This window comes from Xenopus laevis, chromosome 2L (genome assembly GCF_017654675.1).
Source record: "Xenopus laevis strain J_2021 chromosome 2L, Xenopus_laevis_v10.1, whole genome shotgun sequence".
NCBI lineage: Eukaryota > Metazoa > Chordata > Amphibia > Anura > Pipidae > Xenopus > Xenopus laevis.
Window position 1 is genome coordinate 110,416,402 of NC_054373.1, and position 16,042 is coordinate 110,432,443.

At 36.1% G+C, this 16,042-nt stretch overlaps 1 protein-coding gene across 3 annotated transcripts in view; it reads right to left on the bottom strand.

The window, feature by feature from the left end:
* Positions 1–16,042, bottom strand: part of frmpd4.L (FERM and PDZ domain containing 4 L homeolog) — a 206,271-nt gene that overhangs the window by 46,523 nt on the left and 143,706 nt on the right. For all 3 annotated transcript variants that reach the window (XM_041582350.1, XM_041582351.1, XM_041582352.1), the window contains exon 3: positions 2,801–2,961. In XM_041582350.1, the coding sequence (XP_041438284.1) occupies positions 2,801–2,961 (161 nt within the window). The remainder of the gene's footprint in view (positions 1–2,800; positions 2,962–16,042) is intronic.

A 16,042-nucleotide genomic window follows, 5' to 3' on the forward strand; every position in this document is an offset into this window, starting at 1 on the left:
GAGGACTTGAAGTGGTGCGAAATGATGCCAAACAACCTCGCTGCTCTATTCTACTTTCTTTTTTGTCCAGACCAATCCTTCACCACATAGCAGATATAAATACAATGTTAGAACAGTCAAGAGTAAGATGTGAGGATAATATAACTTAGTGATACATTGCTTGCAATTATTTGTAATTGATAAATATAACAGGTAAAGGCTATAAAGCAAAATCTTATCTGGTTTCACTTTGTGTTTCAAAAATTTGAATAATGTAAATCATTTTTTATCTATAAGACATTGAAAAGTTACAAAATAGGCATGTGAACACATATGCACATGCACATAAATGTGTGTTGTATTACATGAGATTATTAGAACAAAATCAGAGGCATTTGTGAATTGTAGAACTAATGGGAATAATACCAATCATCATCATCATCATTTATTTATATAGCGCTGTCAAGATACGCAGTGCTTTATGTTCAGTATTACAAATAACAGTTCCACTTAAATACTGTAAATACAACATACAACGTTTTTATATAGCTCAGTCCTCCAACACCCCCTAACAAAATGATGCAATGACCACCATTACTTGACTATCTCATAGACAATGGCTCTATGTGATGTAGCCTGCTCTGGAAAAATGTTAGGTATGTTGACTTTAGAAGCTGGGTATGTGGTCTATGAGCTGATTCATGTTGAGTCTAGAAGCTGGGTATGTGGAGGGAGAAATGCCTCTGGGATCCACTGCTGACATCTTATTGACACTTACATGTGTGCCAACCACAACTTTCTAGTGGTGATAAAGAAATGTTGCTTAGTGTTTTGAAGCAGTGTACTCTTATGAAATATGGTGAAACTGGATACACTGCTTGCATTAACATATGTATATTTTTAAAAATGTATAGAATTGTGACATTAATTATAATTTGGATCATCAAAGACTTGCCTTTATTGGGGATTCCTCAATGTTATTTCTTTCATCACCCTACCTGGTGTTCATGCTTTTAATTGTCTATAAAGTCAAATGGAGCACAAAATTCATAGTATGTGCGTGCTGATTTGTATTCCTCAACTATAGTTGTTAATGTCAGCAGCCGTGTGATGGCTAGTCTCTTGGAACAAGCTGTATCAGTATTTATGCAGCATATGAATCATTCTGCCTCTGGATACAAGCAAATTAGAATAAACCCAAGTATAGAGCATTGGGTATTATATATGTGCTCTTGATGTTAATTTTTTAGTGATTCCTATCTAGTTTGATGACTGATGATGTGTAAACAATAGAAATATTATTTGCTTTAAAAAAACGCATATTATTGGGATTTTATTCTGCTGATATATGTGCTGCATGTTTAAATCCTGATTGACTGAATTCCCGTCTAATTTCTAATCAATCTCTTCAATGCACTGTTGCTCAAGAGCAGCAGGGAGGCTATTTTGCAAGCCTTACAAATATACATCTAAACAGAACTAATTAAAGCTGGATTCCACCTCACTTGACTTGGTATTTGATTGAAGCTGTGAAAACAAATTCTCTGACTCTTCTTTTTTAAGGCTGTTTCCAATTAAAAAAACATTTAAATGTTACATGTCATTTTCAAACTAATAATACTAAAAAGTTGGGGAATTTAAATGATTGCAATGGGTATTGCTTACACAGCAGACACATTTTTATATTAGATATTTGCTTTTACTTAGTCTTTCTACAAGTGACCACATGCCTACATCTCATAAGTGAAATTGGTGCTGCCACTCAACTTGGTGTTGTGATAACAGCTCTTCTGAAAGGCAATAATGTTCAGAGTCATGGTCAAAGCAAGTGTCACATGACAGCAAAGAGTACAGAGTGATAATAGAAACTCTTTATTCATCAATGAATAAATATATTTTAAAACATTTTTAAAAAGTGATTATATTTAGAATTTGGGTTTTGTAATATAAAGATGGACATGTCGATAGGTATATCATTAGGTATATGTTTAAAAATCATTTTTAGTTATACGTTAGGGCACTAACTTACTTGTAGAAAGTACTGTGTGTCTCTGATCTATGCCCCTTTAATGAAAATCGTGGCTACCATCTTTAGTAATTTCAGCAACAAATTCAGCTCCAATAATAATGCACCGGTCACATGACTAGTCTGCTAGTTATCACTGAATCCAGATGCACAAAATGGTATGGCATATTGAGGGGGGGGGACATCGGGGGTCAAATGTATTATTAATGAAATAAGCAACATCCATGAGCAATTATAGCAGATGTAATCTAACCGATCTGTAGTGATTGTAAAGATAGTCTTCCTGTCCTTGTACTTAAATAAAAGATTTTGATTGATGCACAAAGATCTATTATATAGAAATTCATAACAAAAGACAAAAATATGGAAATTTGCCATATCCCAGAGTGTGTACTTAAGAAAACAATTCTTCATGCTTGACTGATTTCTCTGTAATAAAATGACAGAACTTCTTACTGTATGTGATATTAATTAAGCTAGCAAGAATCGATGGCCAAACAATCCTACTGTTTTTTCAGCCTCAACGTATAGTGAAAGAACCGTTATGTAGAAAACGAATAGAAACCTTGTAAAGTCATCCAAATCAGCTCAGTAGCCTAGGGCTTAACTCACACAACAACTCAGCAAGTTGCAGGTTGTTGTACAAACACAAATAATTTTCAACAGTAGCAGTACAAGCTTTTTGGGGAACATCTGCTTCTTCGGGTACACAAAAAAAGCACAAAAAAGGGTGAATTTCTGATAAATATTTGCTATACGCACATGTAGCAATATTAATCCTGTATATCAACTCACCTGGCGTTACTGAACGAACAACAACTGGCTTTTCACTTCCAGCAACAAAGCCAAAACCGAGGACTGGATCTCGCCTCATTTCTATGTTCCGCGGTACTGGAGGATTAATTTGGCAGCTTTCAATTCTTAGATCTTCAAATGTTGCTGGCTGTGTCAAGTTACTGTAGAAAAAAATTCAAAAAAAGACACTATGAATGAACTGCTTAGTGTATAGTTTAATAGTTCAATGAACAAATACGTAAACAAGATAGAGCTTGTATTTTCTACAGTGTAAGGTTTTTCAATGTCATATTTACGTTTCCTTCACATTTTCCCTATACGTTTCTTCCTAGAGTCAACATATAGCTAAAATAAAAATGGTCATACTTATAAAGATCTGCTTTTTTCTAAGGTCCACAAGAAGATAACCTTTGCCAATTTGCATCTACATGCATTGGGCTGATTTGATTGTTTGACCGCTGGTTAACGATCGTATTATAATGAAGGCCTGTGCATTCCCACAGTAATTATCCAATGATATTTTCAAACCAATTTTCAGCCAGATATCTGTCAAGGAGGCTATCAGGAAGGGTCCATTCATGGGCAGAGAAGCTGCCTACATGGTATAAAATGGCCAAATTGTCATCTTAAATTAGCAAATGTAGGCCAGCTTTAGGCACATTTCTGTTTAAATGAACATTATAAATTGTAACAGACAATTAGGGAATAATGACTGAAATCAAATGTTTTTCTTCTGGCATAGCCTTTCATCCTCATACCCAAATAACTCATGCCAAACATTAATTTTAACACATTTATACATTTAACTTCTTGCTCTACTTCCTGCTGTTTTTTTGTTTTATATTTGCTAGTTATTGCAGTGTACTGGGCTACCAATAATTTTGTTTGGGTAATTTGATTTCCACTGATACAGAGATGATAAAGGCCATTTTTAATATATATTTTAATGTTTTATTTATTGATACTGTAGCTATGAGAAGTAATACAATGTTTGAAAATCATGTCTATGCCAGCTGCTCCATCTTTCAAATACATTTTTTTCACTTTCTTTAAGAACCCTGAAGCCTGCAACAATACCGTTGACTACAAAATGCACTCTAAGGGGCACATATACTAAAACTGGAATTTATATTCTTGTTTTATGAAAATTAATTCAACCAAACTCATGAATATTTTGGATTATACAGTCCAGAGCACGATGTCAAGAAACAACTTCAGGGACATCTGCCATTGACTTCTACATGACCTTGACAGGTTTGAGATGGCGTATTTTCGGATTTTAAGCAGCTTTGGGGTATGATAGATCTCTAAAAATTCTAGTGTTTTTTTCCACATAAAAAAGTTTACTCCCTAAAAAACTGTACCAGAAAAAAATCGAGGTTTAATAAACGGGTCCCTAAATCTTCATATGTTAACAATGTTTGAAACTATGATAAGAATACCTTGTGACGTGTGAAATCCTGTTGTTATAATTAGGGATGTAGCGAACGTCGGAAAAAAAGTTCGCGAACATATTCGCGAACTTGCGCAAAAACGCGAGCGGTTCGCGAACGGTTCGCGAACCCCATAGACTTCAATGGGAAGGCGAACTTTAACATCTAAAAAAGACATTTCTGGCCAGAAAAATGATTTTAAAGTTGTTTAAAGGGTGCAACGACCTGGACAGTGGCATGCCAGAGGGGGATCAAGGGCAAAAATGTATCTGAAAAATCTGCCTGTGTGTGCTTGGAAGAGATAGTGTAGGGGGAGAGCTGTTAGTGATTTCAGGGACAGATGATAGTAAGTTTGCTGGCTAGTAATCTGCTTGATACTGCTCTGTATTGGAGGGACAGAAGTCTGCAGGGATTTGAGGGACATTTTAGCTTAGGTAGCTTTGCTGGCTAGTAATCTACTGTTCTCTTTAAACAACTGCCATACGTTGACCTTGTAGGCATTGTTTGCCCAGTTTTTTTGGACGCAGCCACTGAAGCACAGTTGCCAGAAAAAATATGCCATATAAATGCTGAAAATAGTCATTTTTTGCCATATACGTTGAGTCAACGTATGGCAAAAAATGACTATTTTCAGCATTTATATGGCATATTTTTTCTGGCCTCTGTGCTTCAGTGGCTGCGGCCAAAAAAACTGGGCAAACAATGCCTACAAGGTCAACGTATACACTACTACAGCGGTGGATACGGATTACGTAAAATATATGAATGCTGCTTGAAAAAAAGTAACTCAAGTGGTTTTTCTAGAGACGATAATATTATCAATATTTAGACAAAATGTGAACAAGGTCACACAGCTAGATGGCGGGTTGAAGAAAACAGTGTGCAAATAATGCCTACAAGGCCAACGTATACACTACTACAGCGGTGGATACGGATTACGTAAAATATATGAATGCTGCTTGAAAAAAGTGACTCCGGTGTTTTTTCTGGAGACGGTAATATTATGGATATTTAGACAGAATGGGAACAAGGTCACACAGCTCGATGGCGGGTTGAAGAAAACAGTGTGCAAATAATGCCTACAAGGCCAACGTATACACTACTACAGCGGTGGATACGGATTACGTAAAATATATTATGGCTGCTTGAAAAAAGTGACTCCGGTGTTTTTTCTGGAGACGGTAATATTATGGATATTTAGACAGAATGTGAACAAGGTCACACAGCTCGATGGCGGGTTGAAGAAAACAGTGTGCAAATAATGCCTACAGGGCAAATAATGCCTAAAAGGTCAATTTATACACTACTACAGCGGTAGTAAAATAAAAAAAAGTAAAATAAAAAAAAATGAATATTAAAAAAAAAAATTAAAGTTGGTGCTGCTGAACTACTAGGAGCAGCAGATTAGCACACCAGTCCCACTCCCCAACACTGCTAGACTAATAGCACTGGGCTCTTATAGTAGTAGTAGTAGTAGTAGTAGTAAAACAACAAAAAATAAATAAAAGCAGTCCTTACAAGGACTACTGTTATTGCAGCAGTCAGCAGATGAGATCAGAAGCAGGACAGCTGCCCACTGCAGCTACATACAGAGCACTGCAGTAGAAGGTAGATTACTAGCCAGCAAAGCTACCTAAGCTTAAATGTCCCTCAAACCCCTGCAGACTTCTGTCCCTCCAATAACAGAGCAGTATCAAAACGATTACTAGCCAGCAAACTTTCAACTGTCCCTGAAATCACTAACAGGCAGCAGCTCTCTCCCTACACTATCTCTTCAGCACACACAGGCAGAGTGAAAAAACGCTGCAGGGCTTCGGTTTTTATAGGGAAGGGGAGTGGTCCAGGGGAGAGCTTCCTGATTGGCTGCCATGTACCTGCTGGTCTGGGGTGAGAGGGCAAAAAAAAGCGCCAACAATGGCGAACCCAAAATGGCGAACGTCGCGCGACGTTCGCGAACTTCCGGCGAGCGCGAACACCCGATGTTCGCGCGAACAAGTTCGCCGGCGAACAGTTCGCGACATCTCTAGTTATAATAAGACTTAAATAAAGACATCCAGTATAATTAAAAAAATATCATGTTTATGGGTGCAAAATTCATTTTCTGTCCATATAAATATAAGAAATGTATTAATTTCAGAAAGGAAGGTTACATGATGAGATTCTGGAATATAATAACATTTTATGACTTACTATGAGTGGTCTTACTTATCAGGCAACAGTCGCTTACAGCAGAACAGAGAAAGTTAATTTTGGCTACTAGTATAAGAGCAGTTGAAGATGAAACTGAGATGAGTGAAGATCATGTATGGGGGTTTTAATTCAACTTCCAATATGTAAGTACAGAAGGAACACTGAGTTGAAGTAAATCTCTTCTAAAATATGTGTTGTACACCACCAATTTATGAGAATGCCTGACCCAGTAAGCAGAAGCTATTAATTTGAATCATATTATTAGGACTGATTCAAGTTGAATCAACATGAAATTCATTTTGAACCGCTCACAGATGTTGACCATGCATCAGTTGACATGATTTTTAAATCGGGGTTTCTTTAAATCAGCACACTTGTCTTTAACAGACTGGAAGCACTAATCTATAGATAAAGCAAAATTTGCTTATGCAGCTTGTGCACACCATGGCACACCACATTTTTCATGTGTGTACGTGTATATGTGGATTCCTTCTGATAATAACAAACAGTGGCAGTAGCCCTAATATATATTTCTATGATAGTATGTACTGTATTTATATGTGTCTCAGTAAGTATGCATATCTGTTTCAGTGCAAAAAGAACACATTTTAACTTAATTTATGACAGTAGATTTTAGAGCCAAAAATGAATTTGTTCCGCCATATGTTTGTCCAGATGGCCTTTACCAAAATCTCACATGGTGCTACAAAATATAGCAAGAGACTACTTAAAAATGGTATTTAATGTGGAACAAAATCATCTGAATGAAAAGAAGTATTTACTTCTACTGTATATTAAATGTTAAATGCATTTCTTTCCATTCTGCATCCTATTTCCTGGGCTACTGTATTTTCAACATCCTAACCTGGAGGCATCATTTAAAGTATTGTCATTTTCATAAAGAGAAACGAAAGATCAAGATTGACTTTTTTCACTTTTTTTGTAACAGCCGTTTAAATGTTCTGTGATAGAAAACTGGAGATGCTGAACATTGCTTCTGAATGAATCAATTTTCTAATGTATTTGCAGTATTACACAGTGAAGCATTTTGCTTAATGTTATTCATGATTACAGTACAGTGTATAAAAATGAGCTAGATGATACATGTTATTTAGGAAATTACAAAGAGCTGTATGCTATGCATCATTAAAAATGATTGTGGACTAAATCATATCAGCATCAAAGGAACAAAGAAAAGTGTTACTTTTCTTATATTTAAAATTAATCATTCTTTAAATTTTGTTCTAAAAGTTTTTGTTATTTACCAAATTCCGGGAATGTTTTATCACTGCTATACATGAGGAAACCTGTCAGCCAAATAAGTTTTTGAACAGTTTGACAAACACATTACTACATTGGTAGATGAAGACCCAGTTCCAGTTCCAGACTCCAGTTGTTTGACAAATAACCACTTACATGTGGTGATACATTAGAGGGCACTTTTACCTTTGCCCATACAAGTTATTCAATGGTGCATCTAAAAGGCTCAGTTATTTAAGCTTCATTTTCAATGGATTGGTGTGCAGTATGTTCTATTATTAGGCATCAAACACTTTGGAGAAAGGCTTCTTTTGCAATGAAAAAATGCCATACTTATTAAGATTCATTGTGAGTATGATATACTTTAAAACCTAACTGACAGTATGGCATTGGAGTGACAGGTCATATCAGTGTTCGAATTTGGGTTTTTACCATGTTTTGAGTCTTTTTGCAATAAAACTTATGAACTTGAATTATAACCTCAAATCAAGTATTTAAGTCAGTGGGAGCTGTTTTAGGCAAAATTTAAACTTTTTATTCAATATGAGCTTTTTAGAGCTTGGAAGCTCACATATTTGAGGTATTCAACATATTTCTTCAAGGATTTTATTCATTCAATTTTTGTATAATTGGATTTTTTGATATGTCAGTAGCGATGGTAGCGCTCCGCTCCCTGTCCAAGATGACAGCGGCCCTCTTCACTCACTGACTTCATCACGATGCGCCAGGCGCGTGAAGTCAGCATGACATTGAACGGCCTGAAATTTGAAAATATGAGCCCTTCCAGGTCACGGGTTTGATGCCCGATGATAGGATTTCCTTTGTGTTTCCTGGGTGCTTCTAATATTTCTATTGACTGATTCCTGAACCTTCTGACCCTGCCTGAACTTTGACATTGCTACTAATCTGCCTGCCTATTGATCTTTTGCCTGGAATTGACTACGATTAGTCTTGATCCCTTTTTGATAACCGCAGACTTGAACTTTGTCCTGAAGCTTCCTCCTTGTTCCAGACTTCTCCGCTAGGACCCGATAGGCCCCTGACAATAAATAAGCAAACATTTAATTTTTTTTAATTGTGAGTTTACTCAAATAGAGAATACTTCAAAAACTGCAAAAATTTTAATTTTGATCTATTTAAAATTGCTTGTGTCTTTTTGCACGAGCAATATTAAAGAAAAGCCAGAGCAAATTTCCGTGAGTATATTCATGTCAAAAAAATTTGTCAATCTCCATAATCTTACCCAAACAGGCTTTTTTTAACTAAGAGAAACTTTTAAAGCTTTTAGTTGCGGAGGTTTTCCTTTGTTCCAAAAACCTGTTCAGGTAAAATTACAAAGATTGCAGAGCTTTTTCAGCACAAAAGCCAGCGTGAGTTAGGAAAAACATTCATGGTTTTCTTAAAGATTGCTTGTGCCTTACGGCACAAAAAGGCCCCTTAATACAATTTAAGGATGAATCAGTCATTGATTCTTGTATAACCTTTTTTTCCTGAAGAGTTGGCTCCATGTGTTGAAGGAAAATGTAACTGCTTTAGTCCTGCAAGTTTACTTAGCACCTTCCACTGCTATGATGTGGAGTGCAGCAGCAGCAGCATAGATAATTATTTGATTGAGGATACTACAACTTCTAAAAGGCCTAGTTCTGAAAAGGAAGTGGAATTCATTTAAGGAGTGATTCTGGAAAGGGCAGGAAGGAGAGAGGATGCTGGAGTTTCTGGAGGGACTGATCCTAAAGACCTGTGAGTGTGGGTTTTGTGAGAAAGCCAACAGAGATCGCCCTGCACAGCTTAGATGCTATACTAGAAATCCAGCCAGAGCCATTTCATGCCACCACCTTTATAGTGAGATTTAGAAGCTAGATCTGCAACATCCAGGCAAGTTGCTAAGAATCAGATTTCCGTGCCTCACATAACAGTAGTAAGTGCACCTGCAATACCTACTTCTTTGGCCCTTTTGGAAGTCGTTCACCTTGCTAACCATAAGATACAATAATTCTCATCAGTGATATTAGTATAACAAAGAGAAACATAATAAAACTCAGTACTTATTAAAAGTAATGTTATAATGCTGCTTATGGCATATATAAAAGGCACAAACATATGGCAACTCATCAGAAGTTTGCTTTGAAACAGGAGCCTGATCAGGAATTGCTTCCTGTGGACTTTCTAACATAGGTGCCTTACTACGGATCTTTGTTTTTCTTTTCAAACTGGTAGAAGAATGATCAAAGCTACCTTCTAAATGGTTCTTACGAATAACTGCGCTATTTACTAGCTATATTCATAAATGAGCCCTCATATCTATAACTTAAGTGTCCAGCAATGACTACACTTAGGATGTAAGCTAGTATTTGTTACAATGCTAAGCCTATAAATGTGCTTATGTAGAAGTTTATTTTCGAGTCAAACAAAAAAGATTTGAAAATAGTATGATATCTAAGCCACTAAGCATTTTTCCAACTATTCTTTCTGCATTGAGCACCAAGGTTTTAAATAAAATGTAAATCTGAACAGAGTTTAATTACTTTCTACAGTTGGCTAATAAGTGTATAGCCCCAGCATATGCACAGCATCCTATATATTTCCCTAAGGGATCTCCAGACATGGCTGAGAATGAAGCTAATAGAAGTACCAGTGCAAGGAGAAAATTAGTAATTTCAAGAGAGATAACATATTGGCTGTGCTCCTATTTGAAAAATAAAATATGCAAACCCAGAATATGTGATAGTTTTGAATCCTCATACAATGTAAAATGATTTCAAGAACTATAACAATAGAGTTGCAAAGTGTTTTTGTATGGCGCATGTATCCTGTATTCAGGCACCTCCACAACTGCTAATGCACTGTGTCTTCTGGTTAGAAGCAAGGGAGCTGTTGGTTAGAAGATGTATAACAACTTGGTGGTGTTTTGCTGCAATTTCAGTTAAACATTTAATACCAGGGAATGATACTGAGTATTTACAACATACATAAAACAGTAACACAGGGGCCTGATCTATCAAAGTTTATACTGTGATACCTGTACTATCAGCAGGTTTCATCAAGATTCGCAGACAATTTCATGTTGCTGTAATTTTGTGGAATTGATCCAACTGGTTTGATAGTCCAGTTTGATCAATTTGAACAATATAGATAGTTACAGAAAATTACAGTTGTCAGAGACTTACAGATATAAGTCCAAAATAATGACTTATGACTGTAGATGTTTAAAGTCTGAGATAACTGAAATAATGGTCTGAGATGTCGAATACTTCAGAACTCTGTGGACAAAGTTAAAATTTGTTTTTTCCATTGATTCAATGAATATTCCTATTATTAAATCAATATAATATTAATTAAGATTATCAAATTAACAGTTTCTGTGCATATTGATATATTGATATCAAGCAACAGTGTTTTTGATCAACAGTGTTTTTGATAAATCAGTGTATAATGCATTTTTGTTTAAAAATACTCTGTTTTATGGTAGAAACCATAAGTAGAGCAGGTGGGACTTAGTTTTAAAGATGGTAGAACACAGCAGAGCCTATAGCAAGCATGCAGGCATAAAAACCAGGATGGGGGGAACATGTGGCCCCCCTGGGACATGGTCACCCAAGTGGCCCAGGACAACCTTCTGTCTGTTTTTGTCACCCCCAGCGCCAACCACATCATTTTGGAGTCACATTAGATTTAAAATTGGATGTTCGCTAGTATACTGCTGTGGGGTTTTGATCTACAGAAGGCAGGATTCTCCATAAGAAACACAGCAAGTCCATGAATGTAGCCATAAAACTGTATAGACCTATAAGTGGTGCTCCTGTTGCTCATAGAGAAAATGTAGAACTCCAATAGTTGCTTAAACTTTGTAAGAGCATTTGTAGAGGGAGTTTGCCCCTGAAATGTTTGCTGAGATCTGAATAAAAAGCACGTTGCTGTTCATGTGCTATTTCGACTATAGTTTATAGGATTCTCCATAAAACGAAACATATTTGGTATTGGCATGCTCTGGTGCCATAGTTAAAATCATCAACATTACAATGACCCAACATGGAATAGCCTCAACCGTCCTTTTTGGCCCTGTTTACCTCAACAAATAATGACAAAAAAAACTCCAGATAAATCAGCAGGCAATAAATATGTTTAGCACAAGCCCTGTTCATTGAACTGTCCCTTAAAAGGTATATATCACGACTCTATCTCTGGTTTTACTTCTATCTATGCTGAATGACCTGAAGGTTGAAAAAACAGTCCTAGCAGCTTTTGATGACCTTTCATCTGCACCTGAGAAAATCTAATTTAATTGACTGAAAGCAACAAATCTGTTGATGAAATCATGAGCAAATTAGAATTATAATTATCTTATTTGGCTACAGTAAGCTAATTATAATATTAGCCAAATGCAGTGTGCTGGCAATTACTTTAAAGGCTCCAACAATTCTGTTTTGGGTTAAAATCGCTGCTTTTGCTTTCCAAAAAAATGCTATGCCAGTATGCTGCTGAGAGTAATCAGCCTTGTTTGGAGCAGGTAGCATCTTTAAATGGAAAAAGATATGAAAAAGATATGAAATATTATTAGCAAACTCTCACCTTACCCTACCATACAAATATTGTATATGAAAATTGATATTTGTTGATATCATGTCCATCTGCACTTTATACAGGTATGGGATAAATGTCACTGACGTGTAATGCAGTTATATTAAGAGTATGGATAGATGAAAAAAGTATTTTTTGAGCTTATTTTAACTATCATTCTAAACCAACCGGTTGATAGAAAAGGTGCAGTGTACACCGTAGCAATGTAATCTGCAACATTTTGCAGTAATAAAATATAGAAGCTTATTTCATTGTTTTATATGGAAATGGTAGAGCTTGCAAACATGCACGTTGATAATGTCAAAATATTAGCATTAGAACAATATCCTGTTTTCTGAATAATTGGCTGTTGCATACATAAACAATTATTCTTACACATAACTTTCATATGCACAATTCAAGCAAAACCATCCTGAATTATTTAAGCAAAGCAAAGTATAAATGATCATTGATGGACATTTTAGTCACTGGCACGTAAAAGGCACACTAACATACCAAAGAAAAAATAAGCATTTCAGTTTTTATCAAAAAAGAATTTATGGGCCTGAACACGTTTTGACGTTAAAGGGGATTATGCCAATCTTTCTATGTCTGCGCTCGGTTTCTTCTCGACCTGGATTTTTGGAGGTTTCCAACATTTGAACCACAACATGTGATGCCAAATTGAACTGATTGGCTGCTACATTAAACACAGAAACAATACCTCTTATTGTCTTACTCAAAGATCTGTAAGCTTTTATTTACATAGCCCATAACAGTACTTTTCTTATAGGTTACATAGTTACATAGTTACATAGTTAAATTGGGTTGAAAAAAGACAAAGTCCATCAAGTTCAACCCCTCCAAATGAAAACCCAGCATCCATACACACACCCCTCCCTACTTTTAATTAAAATTCTATATACCCATACCTATATTAACTATAGAGTTTAGTATCACAATAGCCTTTAATATTATGTCTGTCCAAAAAATCATCCAAGCCATTCTTAAAGGCATTAACTGAATCAGCCATCACAACATCACCCGGCAGTGCATTCCACAACCTCACTGTCCTGACTGTGAAGAACCCTCTACGTTGCTTCAAATGAAAGTTCTTTTCTTCTAGTCTAAAGGGGTGGCCTCTGGTACGGTGATCCACTTTATGGGTAAAAAGGTCCCCTGCCATTTGTCTATAATGTCCTCTAATGTACTTGTAAAGTGTAATCATGTCCCCTCGCAAGCGCCTTTTTTCCAGAGAAAACAACCCCAACCTTGACAGTCTACCCTCATAATTTAAGTCTTCCGTCCCTCTAACCAATTTAGTTGCACGTCTCTGCACTCTCTCCAGCTCATTTATATCCCTCTTAAGGACTGGAGTCCAAAACTGAACTGCATACTCCAGATGAGGCCTTACCAGGGACCTATAAAGAGGCATAATTATGTTTTCATCCCTTGAGTTAATGCCCTTTTTATGCAAGACAGAACTTTATTTGCTTTAGTAGCCACAGAATGACACTGCCCAGAATTAGACAACGTGTTATCTACAAAGACCCCTAGATCCTTTTCATTTAAGGAAACTCCCAACACATTGCCATTTAGTGTATAACTTGCATTTATATTATTTTTGCCAAAGTGCATAACCTTGCATTTATCAACATTGAACCTCATTTTCCAGTTTGCTGCCCAGTTTTCCAGTTTAGACAGATCACTTTGCAAAGTGGCAGCATCCTGCATGGAACCTATAGTTCTGCACAATTTAGTATCATCTGCAAAAATAGAAACAGTACTTTCAATGCCCACCTCCAGGTCATTAATAAACAAGTTGAAAAGCAAGGGACCTAGTACAGAGCCCTGCGGTACTCCACTAACAACACTGGTCCAATTAGAAAATGTTCCATTTACCACCACTCTTTGTAGTCTATCTTTTAGCCAGTTCGCTATCCAGGTACAAATACTATGTTCCAGGCCAACATTCCTTAATTTAACCAGTAACCTTTTGTGTGGCACTGTATCAAATGCTTTAGCAAAGTCTAAGTAAATCACATCCACTGCCATCCCAGAATCGAGGTCTCTACTTACATTCTCGTAAAAAGAAATTAAGTTAGTCTGGCAAGATCTATTACGCATAAAACCATGCTGGCACAAACTCATAGTATTATGATTTGCTATGAAGTCCAGTATCTTATCCTTTATTAACCCTTCGAAAAGCTTTCCTAATACTGACGTCAGACTAACTGGCCTATAGTTTTGAGGCTGAGAACGGGATCCTTTTTTGAATAGAGGCACCACATTAGCAATTCGCCAGTCTCTTGGCACAATACCAGATCTCAATGAATCCTGAAAAATTAAGTAAAGAGGTTTGGCAATCACAGAGCTAAGCTCGCTAATTACCCTGGGATGAATACCATCTGGCCCTGGACCTTTGTTAATCTTAACCTGTTCAAGTCTCTTTTGAATTTCTTCTTGTGTGAACCATGCATCATTAGTTGTATTACTAGAATTGGGAGTGTTAAGAAGGAAACCTTCACTTACTGGTTCTTCATTTGTGTAAACAGATGAAAAATACGAGTTCAGAATCTGCGCTTTTTTTTGTTTTCATCAACCAGCTGATCCCCTCTGATAGTAAGGGTCCCACCCCTTCCTGCTTCATTTTTTTACTATTGACATATTTAAAAAATAATTTGGGATTTTTTTTACTGCTTGCTGCAATATCCTTTTCTATAGCAATTTTAGCTTGCCTTATAGCTTCTTAATACTCCCATTTCTCAGATACAATGGGAAAAACTATGAAACAGGTTATTTTCAAATTACTAATAGGGTTTCCTTAAATACTAAGCAGAGGAATATTAAGGGCCACTGACCAATTCTAATTGCCAAAAGCACATTTGTGTGCATCAAGCTAATTTAAAAATTCCTGAAGCCAGTACTTCGACTAAAGAATGGTCGGATATTCGAACGATTTTTAGTTCGAATCGTTCGATTCAAAGTCGTAGTCGAAGGTTGAAGTAGCCAATTCAATGGTCGAAGTAGCCAAAAAAATTCGAAATTTGAAGTATTTTTTCTTCTATTCATTCACTCGAGCTCAGTAAATGTGCCCCCAAATATTTTTATTACCTTTTAGTCATGTTACTAACTCCGATCAAACCTGCTCGTTTTTTTACGCGTATCTATTATTACATTTTTCCAAAAATTTGCTTTGCAGGAAAAAATCAGATTTTCTATGATTGTTTCAGATTTTTCATCCAATTTTCACAATTTTTTCGGATTTTTGCAGAAAACTTCAGTGTATTGCACGAAACCCAGCGCACATAAAAAAAATCATTGGGACTTCTCCGATTGACTTATATGCAACCTCGACAGATCTGAGATGCCAAATTTTCAGATTCTGACTTTTCCATCCTCTAGGTTTAATAAATTCCGAAAAATTTGTGATTTTTTAAAAGTCCGATTTTATAAAAAGAAATCACAAATTTTTTGTGATTTTTGCATTCGGAATTAAGTAAATAACCCCCTATAAATGTTTTATAGAGCTGCCAATTTTTCCCCCACCTCAATTTAGTAAATTAAATATTATTCATAGAACATAAAATGTACTCGTCATATTTAACTAAACTAGGAGAGGTGTGACTGAGAAACATGATGCTAAGAATTGTGTTATGTTGCATTCGTAGGAGCATATTTATGAATGCTTGAGGGTTCTGCCATATAGGTTAAAAAAGGCAAGCAAGTCCGGTATATCACTACAAGTGCTAGCAAAGCATTTTTTGAAACTGTGATAATTAGCCTTGAAAATTACTACAAT